This window comes from Sesamum indicum, linkage group LG4 (assembly GCF_026168435.1).
Source record: "Sesamum indicum cultivar Baizhima isolate 11 linkage group LG4, ASM2616843v1, whole genome shotgun sequence".
In the NCBI taxonomy this organism is placed as follows: Eukaryota; Viridiplantae; Streptophyta; class Magnoliopsida; order Lamiales; family Pedaliaceae; genus Sesamum; species Sesamum indicum.
Window position 1 is genome coordinate 16,023,269 of NC_142660.1, and position 13,315 is coordinate 16,036,583.

Consider the following 13,315-nt stretch of genomic DNA (forward strand, 5'->3'; position numbering starts at 1 on the left):
TTGTCATCTGATATGTCGTTTACATGCATTTAATTTTAGAATTTTGATGAGATCCGATGCATTAGAAATTTAGAACTGATATGATTGCCCCCTTTTCTTCGATATGATGGGAAGTGTGTGCAATAATGATTAATATTATTTGGAAGGTAGGGCACAAAACATGATAATCCATAGAGTGAGACTGATTATTTGGACAGGATGGGATAAGTCTGTGAGGGGATGATATCATTCACAGGTAAAATGGTAATTTGATCAAAAGATGTTTTACAATATTGAAATTGATGGATTTTAATTTGAAAAAAAATATTTAAAAAGTAATAATTCAAATAATTCTATATTAGAACACTTTGAAATTTACCAATGTGAAGCAAATATAGTTCAAATTTATATCAAAATTCGATAAAATATAATTTAAATTACTGCAAAAAAGAAAAAGAATTACTCTGCTCATTGTAAATGACTAAACTTCAAAATTATAGTAAATAAATATTATCTAGCTTGGTTAAACACATTTGATATAGAAAATAGAATTTCGACCACCAGTTAATTAATATTAGCTATTATTTTAACTATAATTAAATATTTACTATGATTTTTAATTGTTAATGTTTTCATCTCACTTGTAGAGATAATGATTAATAGTTGTTCCACAGCTGTAGCTTAGCGTTTGCCTCATTTTTCACTTGTAACCGTAGTAATTAGTCGTTTCTAAAAGGGTCAATTAATATTCCTGAAACTTGAGCAAAATACACAAATATTTTTTGTTGTTTTGTAAAATTACAACTACACTCCTTTAGTTTATGTTGTAATTATAACTATATTCCCTATTTAAATACAGAGTTTACTCGAGCCGTTTATCATTACGATAGGTGTCAAGTGGAAGTGCAGTGATGTATGCAGCTGAGGCATCCTAACAGACTGGTAGACTTGAACATTTCTGAAACAACCCTAAAAAACATTACACTAACAACCCCTATGAGATGTAGCCGTAATTTTACAAAAGACATTGGAGTGCTTCTGTAATTTGACCTAATTTCAAGAAATGTTGATGTAATTTACCCTTAATAAAAGTAATATCTTTTCTATTGAATTTAGAATTACATATTAATATTCAACAATATGTAGTTCAAATTTGGAGTTATTCAAATAAATTCAAAAGATTTAGTACTGGGAATTTAAAATCCATAACTTTAAATCCATTAATTCAAATATAACCTTTTCTTGTGCGCGAAAGAATTTAAATTTGAACAAAGAATTTAAAAACTAATTCTCAATAACTCCACATAAAAAAGATTTAAAATCTCTCAAAAAATTCAATAAAATACAATTTAAAAATAGAGATAAAGAATTATGAGATCCTATCTAATATGAACCACTCAAACAAATGAAAGAAAATATAACAAAGAATTAAAAAATTTTGCTTTAAAATCCATCAATTTGGACGAAAATGAAAGCAAATTCTAGATGCAATGTTTGGTTACAGAATTTTGAAATGGAAATGAATCTATATGTGATGAAATAAATGGCTTGCATTGAATTTGGAGGCTGTCAGTGTCGTGCTTCTGGACACAAGTTACAATGGAGTTGTAGATCACGGACAGACTTTTCAGGTGAGGCCCTCCATCCTCAGTACTGCAATAGTGATATAACCATCAATTTTTCTACTATTTTTAAATACTGATTCAAGTTTATTACATGAGTTTTTTTCTATGTTATGCAATTTATTCAATATTATTTATTTAACAGTGATAAATAAAAAAATTTTACCACAGTTTTTAATCCATATTATTAAAATTATAGTCAATTATAATCATTTTTTTTAGTAATCTTTGGGCTAGAGCTAGTAATTTGGAGTATAAATAATCACTCCTAAACTATGTGAAAGTTATTTTGGATATAATTTTTCACTCATATATAATTTCCAATAAACTCTTAAAAAATCATTTGAAATTCAACGGCGGACAAGAGAAGTTTTTCGTCAGAATATTACAATTATCGGGTCACGTTTACATAGAAATATACAATATGTAAATGCAATAATGAATTTTCTACCTATTGTTCCAAAAAAATATAGCTAGGGCAACTTTTATTTGAAGAATTGCTACTCCAACTTAAATGGGCTTGCCTTAAATTTTCATACAATACCTATAGAACACGCAGTTGTCAGAACCGCGTTAGAGATGTCATATTCATGATATTTCGATACTTAAGTTAGTCCATAATTAGAGTAGATAATAAATAAAATTAAAAAGAGTAGGGAGCCTACACTTATACATGTCATGAGGGCTAATATTTATAAGGGAACCTAATTGTACGATTTTACATAGACTTTTGGAGGTTCATACGTATTAGGGTTTTTAGAGATCTTTAAGGTTTCTGTTATTGAGATGATAATTTTGTATTAAACCTTTAATACTTGGCCTGGATTGTATTATAAATAAAGTCTTTATTGGAGACCTTGATAAGATGTAAACTCAAGAAAGTCTTTGAAAAGCGACCTTGATAAGATATTATCTAATTAATAAATATAACCACTGGAAGGTCTTTGAAAAACTAGATAAAATATTCCCACATCACTACCTACTATTTTATCAATCTTTTTTCATAAACTCAAAAGGAATATATAAAGTTCTTTTTATCAGTATAATTACATGCGATAAATATTACTTAGATGCTATGATGTATGGACATAAACACTGCGATATGGATACGACACGATACTGACACAATTATGTAGAAAATTCTAAAAAAAATTAGGATACGACATGGCAATACATAACTATATATATTTATTTTATATATTATTAATTTTTATAAAATTAAAGTGTATATGAAATATAAAAATATCAAGATAATAATAAAACATAAAGTAGGGGCTTATTATTTTTTTCTTTTTTATACCGTCTTAGCTCCAAATTTTTTAAATTACAAAGAAACTCTAAACGTGTTTCAAAATGTGCCAGATATTGTGTTCTTTTTTTTTATTTTATATTTTGGAACACGTAATGCCGTGTCCGGCACATGTCCCTAATAATTTTTGAAGTGCGTGGGCTCATAAATATTTAGGTGAAAACGTTCTGAGCTGAAATTCATCCTTATCCTTCTCGTCTTCTTTCTCACTAATATTGGAATATAATAGATGATTAGTGCCTTAATCATTACACCAACCTATATAGAGAGTGGCGGACAATTTATATTCTTGAATTAGTAAAAGTCAAGCTGTATTAAATATTGAGATCACACAACAAAAATGTTGTGAGCTCGAATTTCATAAAAGTGGGTATATATTTATTTTTATAGTATTTTTTGTTTTATAAAAATATATTTATTAATTTAAATTATTAATATATTAACTCAATATATAAATTAAATATATTAAATGATATAATAACTCGTGGCAATGAAAAAATGTCAATCAACACCAACTTCTTTAACGGAAATACTCCGACCACAGTACCCAAATTGTTTATTCCCATCTGTCCCAAAATTTATTGATTTTGTCATTATTTCCATTACTTTTAAAGATAATGTTAAAACTGACCCAAAAACTTTTGCCTTTTAAGTTAATGTCTAAAAGTGCCTATGTCCAAAAAAACTAATATCTATGTATTTGAGAAAAAGGTATTAAGCACATACCTTATATCATAATTAAATTAAGAAATAAATTTATAGTAACCATCGATTGGTATATACACATAATTTAAAATTTTGTTATACTTTTTTATCTAATTAAAATAAATAAATAATTGACCAAATTTGACAAATTAAAGGAAATAGCATTATACAAAATTATTGAGAGAGTTAATTAATTTTAAAAATGGATATCATGTAAATAAATAAGTATGTTTAGAGATATTTTTGTTAATAGATATTTTAATATTCAAATTAATTACTCTGCTATCATATTTTTAAGGAAAAATTATAATTTTAGTCCTATAATTTAGGGAATAGCATTTTTAGTCCTGTATAAATTAATCTTCACATTTAGTCCTATAACTTTATAATTTTAAAAATTTTAGTCTTTTTTCGGCCAATTTGATTGAAAATTGCAAATTATTTGCAATTTTAGTCCTGTAAATAAATTCATGCAGGACCAAAAATACCAACTATTTCAAGTTTTAGGACTCAAAATGTCCACGCTCTCTAAGTTACAGAAATAAAATTGCTTTTTAATTGCATCATATGTGCAAGTCACATGCAATTTTTTGGCTAAATTGATCGAAAAAGAATGAAATTTGACAAACTTTTAAAATTACAGAATTAAATTATAAAAATTAATTTATTCAGAAGAAAAATTACCAATCTCCATAAATTATAGGACTAAAATTGTATTTTTACCCATTTTTAATAATAGTATACATAGATGTACCCAAATTGAGTATCTATACTCTTTTCCTAATCACTAAAACAAGGTTGCGCTCTTCAACTTTCATCTTCCCGTCCACGATTTCCAATTAAAAAAATAAAATAAAATAAGTTTTTAGTAACCCATTTGTATTTATTTAATTATTGTTTTTTATTCTCATCTATTCAAATTTTTTATTTTATCTTTTAAAATTATTTACTATAATCTCAAAACATTATATTTTTCTCTTTTGTTTTTCTCTCAAATGCATAATTCTTACCCAAAGTCATATTTAATTATTTAATTATTTAAATATTTTTACACATACATACATCGATTTTTCCAAATTGAGGAGAAATCAGCTCGTGCAAAATTGAGTCACCATCCAATTTTAGTGGGCTATATAAGAACAATTGATTTGGACATTCTTGATACCTTATCTGGATCATTCTTGCTTTCAAGTGCAATTTGTTTGGTATTTCAATTATTTTATGCATATAATATTCTTACATCAGCAAAGTCAACTCATAAACACTTCTTTTTAAGACATCCAAAATTTTTTAAAATTACAAAAAAAATCCTAATGTGTCCAAAACGTGTTAGACATACCAATAGGTGTGTCCGACACTGTGTCCTATTTTTTCTTTTTTATTTTATACGCGGAGGCCGTGTTCGAGTCATGTCTATATCCAACAATACATCCAGTAATTTTGGAGTTTTGCTAAATTATGGGGGGAAGTTAATAATTGTGTTGAGGGCTCAACATAATTGTGTTGAGGATCTGAATGCCTGATTGATGCAATATCGTAATCTATATCTATATTATATATAATTGAAAAGGTGGTTTTTATGTCCTATAGTTTTTTAGTTTGTCATTTTTATTTTTATTTTAAAATTTATTTATTTATTTTATTTTTTCACTTTCACATTTAAGTTACTACTTCTCCCCTACTTATTTTTCGGCATCCATATTTTTCTTTATATATGATTTTTTTAATCCATCTCTTCTCTTTATTTTATTTAATTCAATTGCATTTTGATAATAAATTATTAATTTAATAAAAAAACTATTTTCAAACACATCGAGTTTTGACTCGTTGTATTATTAAATCAAAATATTTTTTTGATCTCTCACTTAATTTTGAACTGTCATTTATGTTTAAAATTTTTTGGTTTCTCGCACATTATTTTTTTTTTTTCAATATTAATTTATAAATCAAAATAAGAATATATTCTTCTAGGTACTTTTCTATTCTACAAAAATTAATAAGACAATTTATATAAGTATTTTATTTTTTAAAAAATTATACGCATACATGAAATATACCATACTTAGTCTTCTATTGTTACACATTTTTTGAATTATTATAATATGTAAAATCTTCAATTTTGCCCTAAAAAAGAAAAAATAATTCACATACTACCTAAATTTTATACGCATAAACACATGTAGATAATATAATAAAAATACAATAGAAAATGAGAAATGCAACTTCGTCAAACCAGAATCTTTATATCAAACTCTCCTTCACTATTGGACTCAAATTAAACACCCAATATTATATTAGATACATGCTTTTAATTAACTAATAAACGGACACATATTGCATGAATTCCGGGTCGGACTCTAGACCCGCCATAGTTTCGGGCGCCAAGATCACCTCAAGATCAACACACCCGCCTCCTTCCCTACCCGGAAACGCGGAAATCTTGCCGTCAAATTTATTAGCCTGCCCGCTCCGAACTGCAACGGGTCGGCCCCACCCGAAATCGTTCTCGAACATTGGGAACCTCGGAGAGCTACCCATAGTGATCATCGCGCCATCAAAATTCCCCAATGGGAAGCACCGTGGGTCCCGCTCCCAATCCTCTATGTATTCCCTCACTGCACCGTTACCGTGCGCCGCCACGCTTGTGTTCAGCTGCTCCGCGCACCACCGTAGGCTCTTAGCCAGCACGTCGCCAGCCAATGCGTATGTAGGGATGCTCTGTATCGCGTTTCCGAAGTACAATGGGTCAAGCTTCGGCTCCAGCCTGTGGCGGCAATTAATAGCCATCCTGAACGTCGTCGTTTTCGAGGCTGGTAACTTCCTCGCGCGTGTGATGCCGCGCCACAGCAGCGCGCAGAGTGACTGGAAGGATGAGATCTCGACCGTTGGGTTTGTATGGCTCGTCTCCCTGGAAATGGCATTTCTCAGCCAGGTTAACGGTGTCAACTTGCCGTCCGGAAATTTCAAAGTGTCGTTGCTGTGCTTGCCCATTAGCTCAGCGACGTCAATCCCGTCGTTATCTTCCCAATTACTGTTATTAACTTTGGCTTTGAGCTTCAGAATTGATTCTCTGCTGAACTTGAAAATCCTCTCTCTTATCGGAGCCTCGCCGGAGAAGGTAACCTGTGGGCCACCGTCCGGCAGTTTGAGCACTGCCGCAGAAATCAGAACTGAATCACGGCTGAAATCCGGGGTCCGCGAAATCTTCGTCACCCCTCTGCTGAACTCCGCAAAAGTGTTAAAGAAGTTCCAGAACGAAGTCCCGTCCACTACGGCGTGGTTGACGGAGCAGCCAATAAAGATACCATCAGCCAGCTCCGTCACCTGAACGGCAAGAATAGGCCTGAAATGCCCTTCATAACTCACCGTTTCGTCAAACGCGAAGCAGCCCTTCACCGCTTCCGGCACATCATCATCAGCCGACCCCAACAAATCGGCGACGTGGATGTGGGAGCCATCAGCGTGAATGAAATCGACTCCGGCGTCATTGCAGGTGATATAAATGTAGCCGTCAGCATCAGTGACGAGGCGGCCGGCGAGAGGCGGGAAATGGGCCAAGGTCTGAGAGAGGCTGCCTTTGAGCAAAGAAACAAGTTGAGAAATCGGAAATGGTGGATTGGTGAACAAGATTCCTTTCTGAATGTAGTGGCAGGAGAGCATGGGGAGATCAGAAACAGAGAGCTTCAGCTCTCCTAAGGTGGATTCTTTATCAGGGAAAACAGTAAACTTTGATACCACAGGTACAGATTTGGAAACCATTGTTGATAAGCTGATGATGATGAGATCAGCGTTGAAGGTAATGAGAGGTGATTATGGGAAGTGGGATGTCTCACTTGAGGGGAGAGGGGGAAGTGATGAGGAGTGAGAGTGAGAGAGAATGGGGAGGGAGAGTGGGGGGTATATATAGGAGTTAGGGTTCATGCATTTGGGGAATGTGTGATCGTGTTGTCATTCAGATGATTGGGGTTGAGTTGACTGTGGGGAACATGTTGTGTGTAATATTTTCGTTGAAGGGATGTCCAAAATATATATGATTGGAGGGCACGTGGACTCTTTGGCTCCTTGTAATTTTTTTTGCCAACAAACAGGGAATAGTAATTTTATGCAATTTGCAAGAACATCAAATGTGTACAGGGGATCACAAAATATCACCACGCATTATATCGATTTGCGTTAATCAATTACAAGAAACTATCCACATTTATTTTTCAAACATAATTCGACAAAATTATAGTTTTTATTCATAGAATAAGGGTTTAATATTTTTAATTTTTTGTTTGATGGGATCTTTAAAATAATTTAAAATTAAAAAAATTGACATATTTAATCTTTTCCTTTACGAAATTTGTGGAATTAAATATATTGAGTCTTTCAATTTTTTAAATTATTTTGAAATTTCTATAAAACATAGGACTAAATACTTCGATTTTTTTTAATTTTTGAACCATTTTAAAAATATGACTAAAAGTGTTGAACCTCTATACTATGAGATTAAAAAGTATAATTTTGTCATTATATTCCTATGGTTTTATAAAGATAATAATAATAACATAATTATTAAATTAGTATTTCAAAAATTCGGTCAATATATATATTCATCAATAATTAACAACCAAACTACAGAAGAAAAAAAATAATTTAACAATTAATTCATATATATAAAATTAGACAAATATTATACACCTCTAATGTGACGCAAGTGCCTTTCAATTTGCTCGTACCAATAGTTACGGTCAAGGTCCGGGTCGCTTCGTTAGGTCCTATGAATATAAGGGTAGAAAATAATTCACAGAATTCGTTCTTCCCATTTCTCCAATATTTTTTTTTATATATATTTTTCTCCCCAAAGCAAACGTAATAGATATATAGATTAAAGTTTGGAAATAGAGTTCATACAAAGAGTGTAAATAATTCTACTAGTTTCAAAATACATATCATTTTCCAAAATATCCTTCAAAAACGGCCGGGCAAGATTCATAGTACTCGTCAACTATGTTAGCAACTGCATTTTGAGCCAAAAGGTCGGCCAGCCGATTACATTTTCCCTGTAAGCTAACTGTAGTGTCATACTTTTAGACTTAGTCAAGTTACTCCCGACGAGCCTCCTTCCTACTGAAAATATCGTTGATCATAGGTTTAAATTTAAAATGCACGTGAAATCGTACAATGCTATCAGCATTTATTAATACGGGCACTCTACCATCAAGTATAACTTTTGTCACCCCAGCTATTGCTTTCTCTTTGACTAAAATCTTGAATCGGAACTAACTTAAATATCGGAGCGTTTTTGCTGGAACCCCTTCTAGCCCAGCACTAACCTTATATATATTTTGCAAGTCTTGCTCGTATCATTGATAATTTACTAAAAGCATTTTGAATGGTAGAATGCCTTCAAGCTCGCACTAAATAACTTAAACACGTGCTATACCAATATTTTTCGAAAAACGAGATATGAACTTACAAGATTGCCTTCTGCTTCAGCGTCTAATAGGTCAAAATTAGGTAAAAGGAAACAACGAAGTTGGGTAAAGATGAGGATCTCTTGAGGGTTGGGAAGTAGCAGGTTGCATGGGTATATCTAAATTGATGAGATTAAGGTGGATCCTTTGGGATTTTGCTGCAAATCTCAGTCAGGAGATTCAGCAGACTGTTAGTCAGCTTATAAGATTTTCCTTGGATTACTCAATGCATAAACAAGATCACTGGCTAGCTACTTGCGTGATTCCTTCAATCATATTGATATAAGATCTGTTTAAGAATTTATATAAGATAAAAGAGTTAGATCTTTATTATGATTAATTATCATGATTAAAAATAAATAATTATGATAAGTATTAATTAGTTAATTATGATTGCGTAAATTATTTTTAGAAGCGATGTCAAAACATTAGATCTACAGCTAAAAGTTATTGCAAGTATTTTTAATATAGGTAAAACTACGATGAATGTTGATTAATTAATCGGGTCAAACTAAGTTTTTACATCAATTTTATTTGAAAGTGGTAGATAATATTAATTTATCATGATTTTTAACCTGTGATGAATTATAGCGTAGGGAATAGTTAATCCTGTTTTTGTGGTAATCTTTGAAAAATCAAGAATTGCTTTCATTAATAATAGGGTTTAATGCAATTTACACCCCCTCTGAGATTGAAAAATGAACAAATTATTTTCTTATACAAAGAATAACGTTTTACACCCCTGTGTTTTTTAAAATGAAGCGATTTACCTTCCTGTCTAAGGAGCTAATTAAATTGCTTCAATTTTAAAAACATGGGAGGTAAATTACTGCATTTTAAAAAATATAAAAAATTATAAATTGCTATTTAATTTTTTATAGGAAGCTAATTTGTACATTTATAATATCACAGGGGTGTTGCTTAAATTTTTTTCATTAACAATAATTATTTTTTTAGTATGTACCGATTATGACAAAGCAGTGTTAAATTAGAATCCTTGTATTATCGAAGGGAGAATATATGTGTTCTTAATTTTGTATAAGTTTTCGTGTGCAATATGAATACATTTGAATTAATTAATGAGATTGTGTTTTATATTAAATCGCAATGTCAAAATCAATATTTTTTTAATAAGAATATATAAATTATCTTGGGTGCTGTCGCAAATCGATGAATTTCTTATAACAATTCTTATTACATCTCCTATTTTATTTTATATATACACGATCAATATGTCGTACGTTATGTCATACCTATGATCTGTATATAAAAAATAAATTAAAGAAACATATGATCTGTATATAAAAAATAAATTAAAAGATACAATACAAATTGAAATAAAAAATCCAATCTAGTGAGAGTGTTTTAAACTTTCGGACAAAAACGCTTTTTTGCACCTTAATGTTCCCAAAAGTATGCTTCCTGGATTTATGAATTAAAAAGTTAACAAAAATAATCTCTCAAATAAATTGATAATAGAGAATCAATACATACATTGCAAAACTCAAAACTTGTTATCCAATATTCCAAAAAAGAGCTATATATATATATCCAAAATCTAGCTCGAATAATATCTTAATTTCATCCTTGAATTGGGGAAAATTGCATGCCAATTGCCACATGCACATTTTTTTTTATCATTTTTGTTTTAATGTGCTAAATTAGAGAAATAATATTTTTTGTTCTGTAATTTAGGATATTTTTACTTTTAGTCCAATTAGTTATCGAATTCTTGCATTTACTTTCATAATTTTTAAAATATAGTACTTTTGGTCTTATGGCGAATTTTTATTAGATATTTTAACGAAAAATATCACGGGCTTTGCATGTGGCTGTTAGGACCTTTACACTTTTAATCTCACTGATTACAGAATTCTCACTTTTGACCCTCATACTTTAAAAAAATAGCACTTTTGGTCACATGCACTTAACGGCCACGTGACCTTTCTATTAATTAAGTATCTAATGTAGAGGTGCGCTATCGGACCAACCATGCTAATCTTTTAAAGGTGTTGGACTAAAATTAAAAATTTCATAATCAATAATTTTAAAAGTCGGAAGACCCTAAGTTACATGAGATAAAAATGCTTTTTTCTTACAGGATTTTAAGATTATAAGAAGAAATTGTCAAATTATATTCGTATGAAACCAAAATGATCGATTCTTATATTTATTGGGCTAAAATGATAATATTCCATCGAATAATCTCCCGAATCCAAGAATTACTGTTTTCACAATTTAGTACTGCCATTAGAAGAATTCAACTAAAGTCACCACCAAATTAAAATAAAACGCAAGTTGGTCATGTTTATAATGTACTTATGTTTAATTTAATTTGCATGCAACTCTCTCTCTCTCTCTCTCTCTCTCTCTATATATATATATATATATATATGTTAGTCAGGCAGATTGAGGATCCCCATGCAGATACATACAATGAAGCAGAAGTTGAATATTGCGCCGACTATTTACATTCTATGAGTTGGCTGTCATTCCTCTAATAATCTTCCCCCTCTCGAGTCGTCGTGCATGGAATCTCTGAAGTTCTTATGTTTAAGGTTACCAGCTGGTTGGAGAAATCTCAGTATAATAATAATGACAAAAATTAGATAGTGTAACCGTCTTTTCTGATTTGTCGGCGGGCAGCCAATCATTTAAAATGCAAGAATAGTTAAATAGAAATATAATTTAACTAATATGGTTTAGCACGACTGCTCGATTGCTGGTATGATTAATATAGTCAAATCTATACGTATTTATTTGGTTTTACTTAATAACAAGTCCATTTGCTCCTTTGGCTCTTCAATATTTTTTAATAGGGATTTTTAATTAATTAGTCTTTGGTAACTGATACGGCTTGTGACTCAAGAGGTGTTTGGGAGGGGCACATGACCTCTTTCCCCACAGACAACGCCAAATGATGTGGTTTGTGACTCGATTGATGCTCCGTTATACGAGATATTGTTCACTCTAATTTTGTTCGAGCTTCAACGTTTATCTTGAAAAAGCACCTCGTTAGGGAGAGAGGTCCTGGAACTTATAAGTCGCTCATACTTCCCGTTCGCAATCAATATGGGATGCTTACTAATATCCAGATGAGAGACTTGAGAGGGGCACATGTCCTCGTACCCACAAACGGCGCCAAAATTTATCTTATTAACTGATCTTAGACCCCAACTTATACTAAAAATATATATATCAAAGTAAGTACCTTGGTAACTCAATTGTCCAAAATTCATAATAAAGTTAGTATTCCGCTATATATCCATATCATCGATTTGATTTGCCTTTTATTATAATTTGTCTACAAACAAATACTTGTGAGTAAAATTTTGGAGAATTTATCCGAAAGTGCCAGACAAAGGCATGTTTGGAAAGGCAGAAGATGCTCTGATGAAACATGATTTCATGAAAATACTTGCCATCGAATTACAGCCTTACAGCTCATGATAACAAGCAAGCATTTAGCATTTCATGAGGATATCAGATACCCCTTCATCACAAACCATTAATTGGCAATTCTAACTCAGATTCCTTATCTGAATGAGAAAATTAAGAAATGAATGAGACTACCACATCGTCATCATCATCTTCAACATCATTTCCACTCAAATCCCTCATTTTTGCGAGTAACTGCTGTCTGAATTATAGCTAGCTAGTTAAAATTCCATCACTTTCTACCAACTGGATTTTAATTTTTAATTTTATTTAATATGTACATATTATGCATACGTATGAAAATTACGTACGTTATTTATTTTATTTTATTAAAAAAAGTTACATACAAACGCCTGTATATATCATATAATATAGAAAATACAAAAAAAAAAAAAAAAAAAAAGGCACACAAACGTCCGTGAATAGGAAATTTGAGTTTGTAAGATCAATTTTACTTCACATTTTTAAGGGGTGTTAGTGTAATATATATATATATACTTTTAAGAAGTGTTTTGTATAAACTTTTGCCTCCGAATATGAGATGTATTGTTTTAATTACAATATTTAAACTCAGGAGGTGTCAATATAATATATTCGAGTTTAATGCAATTTAGCTCCCTATCATATTGCAAATAAGCAAATTACCCCTTATGAAAAAAAAATAACAATTAACCCCCCATATTTTTTAAAATAAAACAGTTTAACCCCTATCTAGACAAAATAACTCGATTTTATGGAGTGGATAATTATTCCTAAAAAACTACCCACTTACCGAGTTTAGAATCGCACGAGCAACTATAGTC

General features: G+C 30.9%; 1 protein-coding gene across 1 annotated transcript; it reads right to left on the reverse strand.

Annotated features, from left to right (window-relative positions):
- Positions 1 to 5,838: 5,838 nt before the first annotated feature.
- On the reverse strand, positions 5,839 to 7,507 carry LOC105160909 (putative acetyltransferase At3g50280). The gene has a single exon (XM_088879377.1). It carries the CDS (start codon positions 7,372 to 7,374, stop codon positions 5,932 to 5,934), a length of 1,443 nt encoding a protein of 480 aa, XP_088735503.1. The 5' UTR covers positions 7,375 to 7,507; the 3' UTR covers positions 5,839 to 5,931.
- Between the last annotated feature and the right edge of the window lie 5,808 nt (positions 7,508 to 13,315).

Bases quoted from the DNA above. Each gene is read 5' to 3' on its own strand.
- LOC105160909 (XM_088879377.1), bottom strand. From the start codon at position 7,374: ATGGTTTCCAAATCTGTACCTGTGGTATCAAAGTTTACTGTTTTCCCT.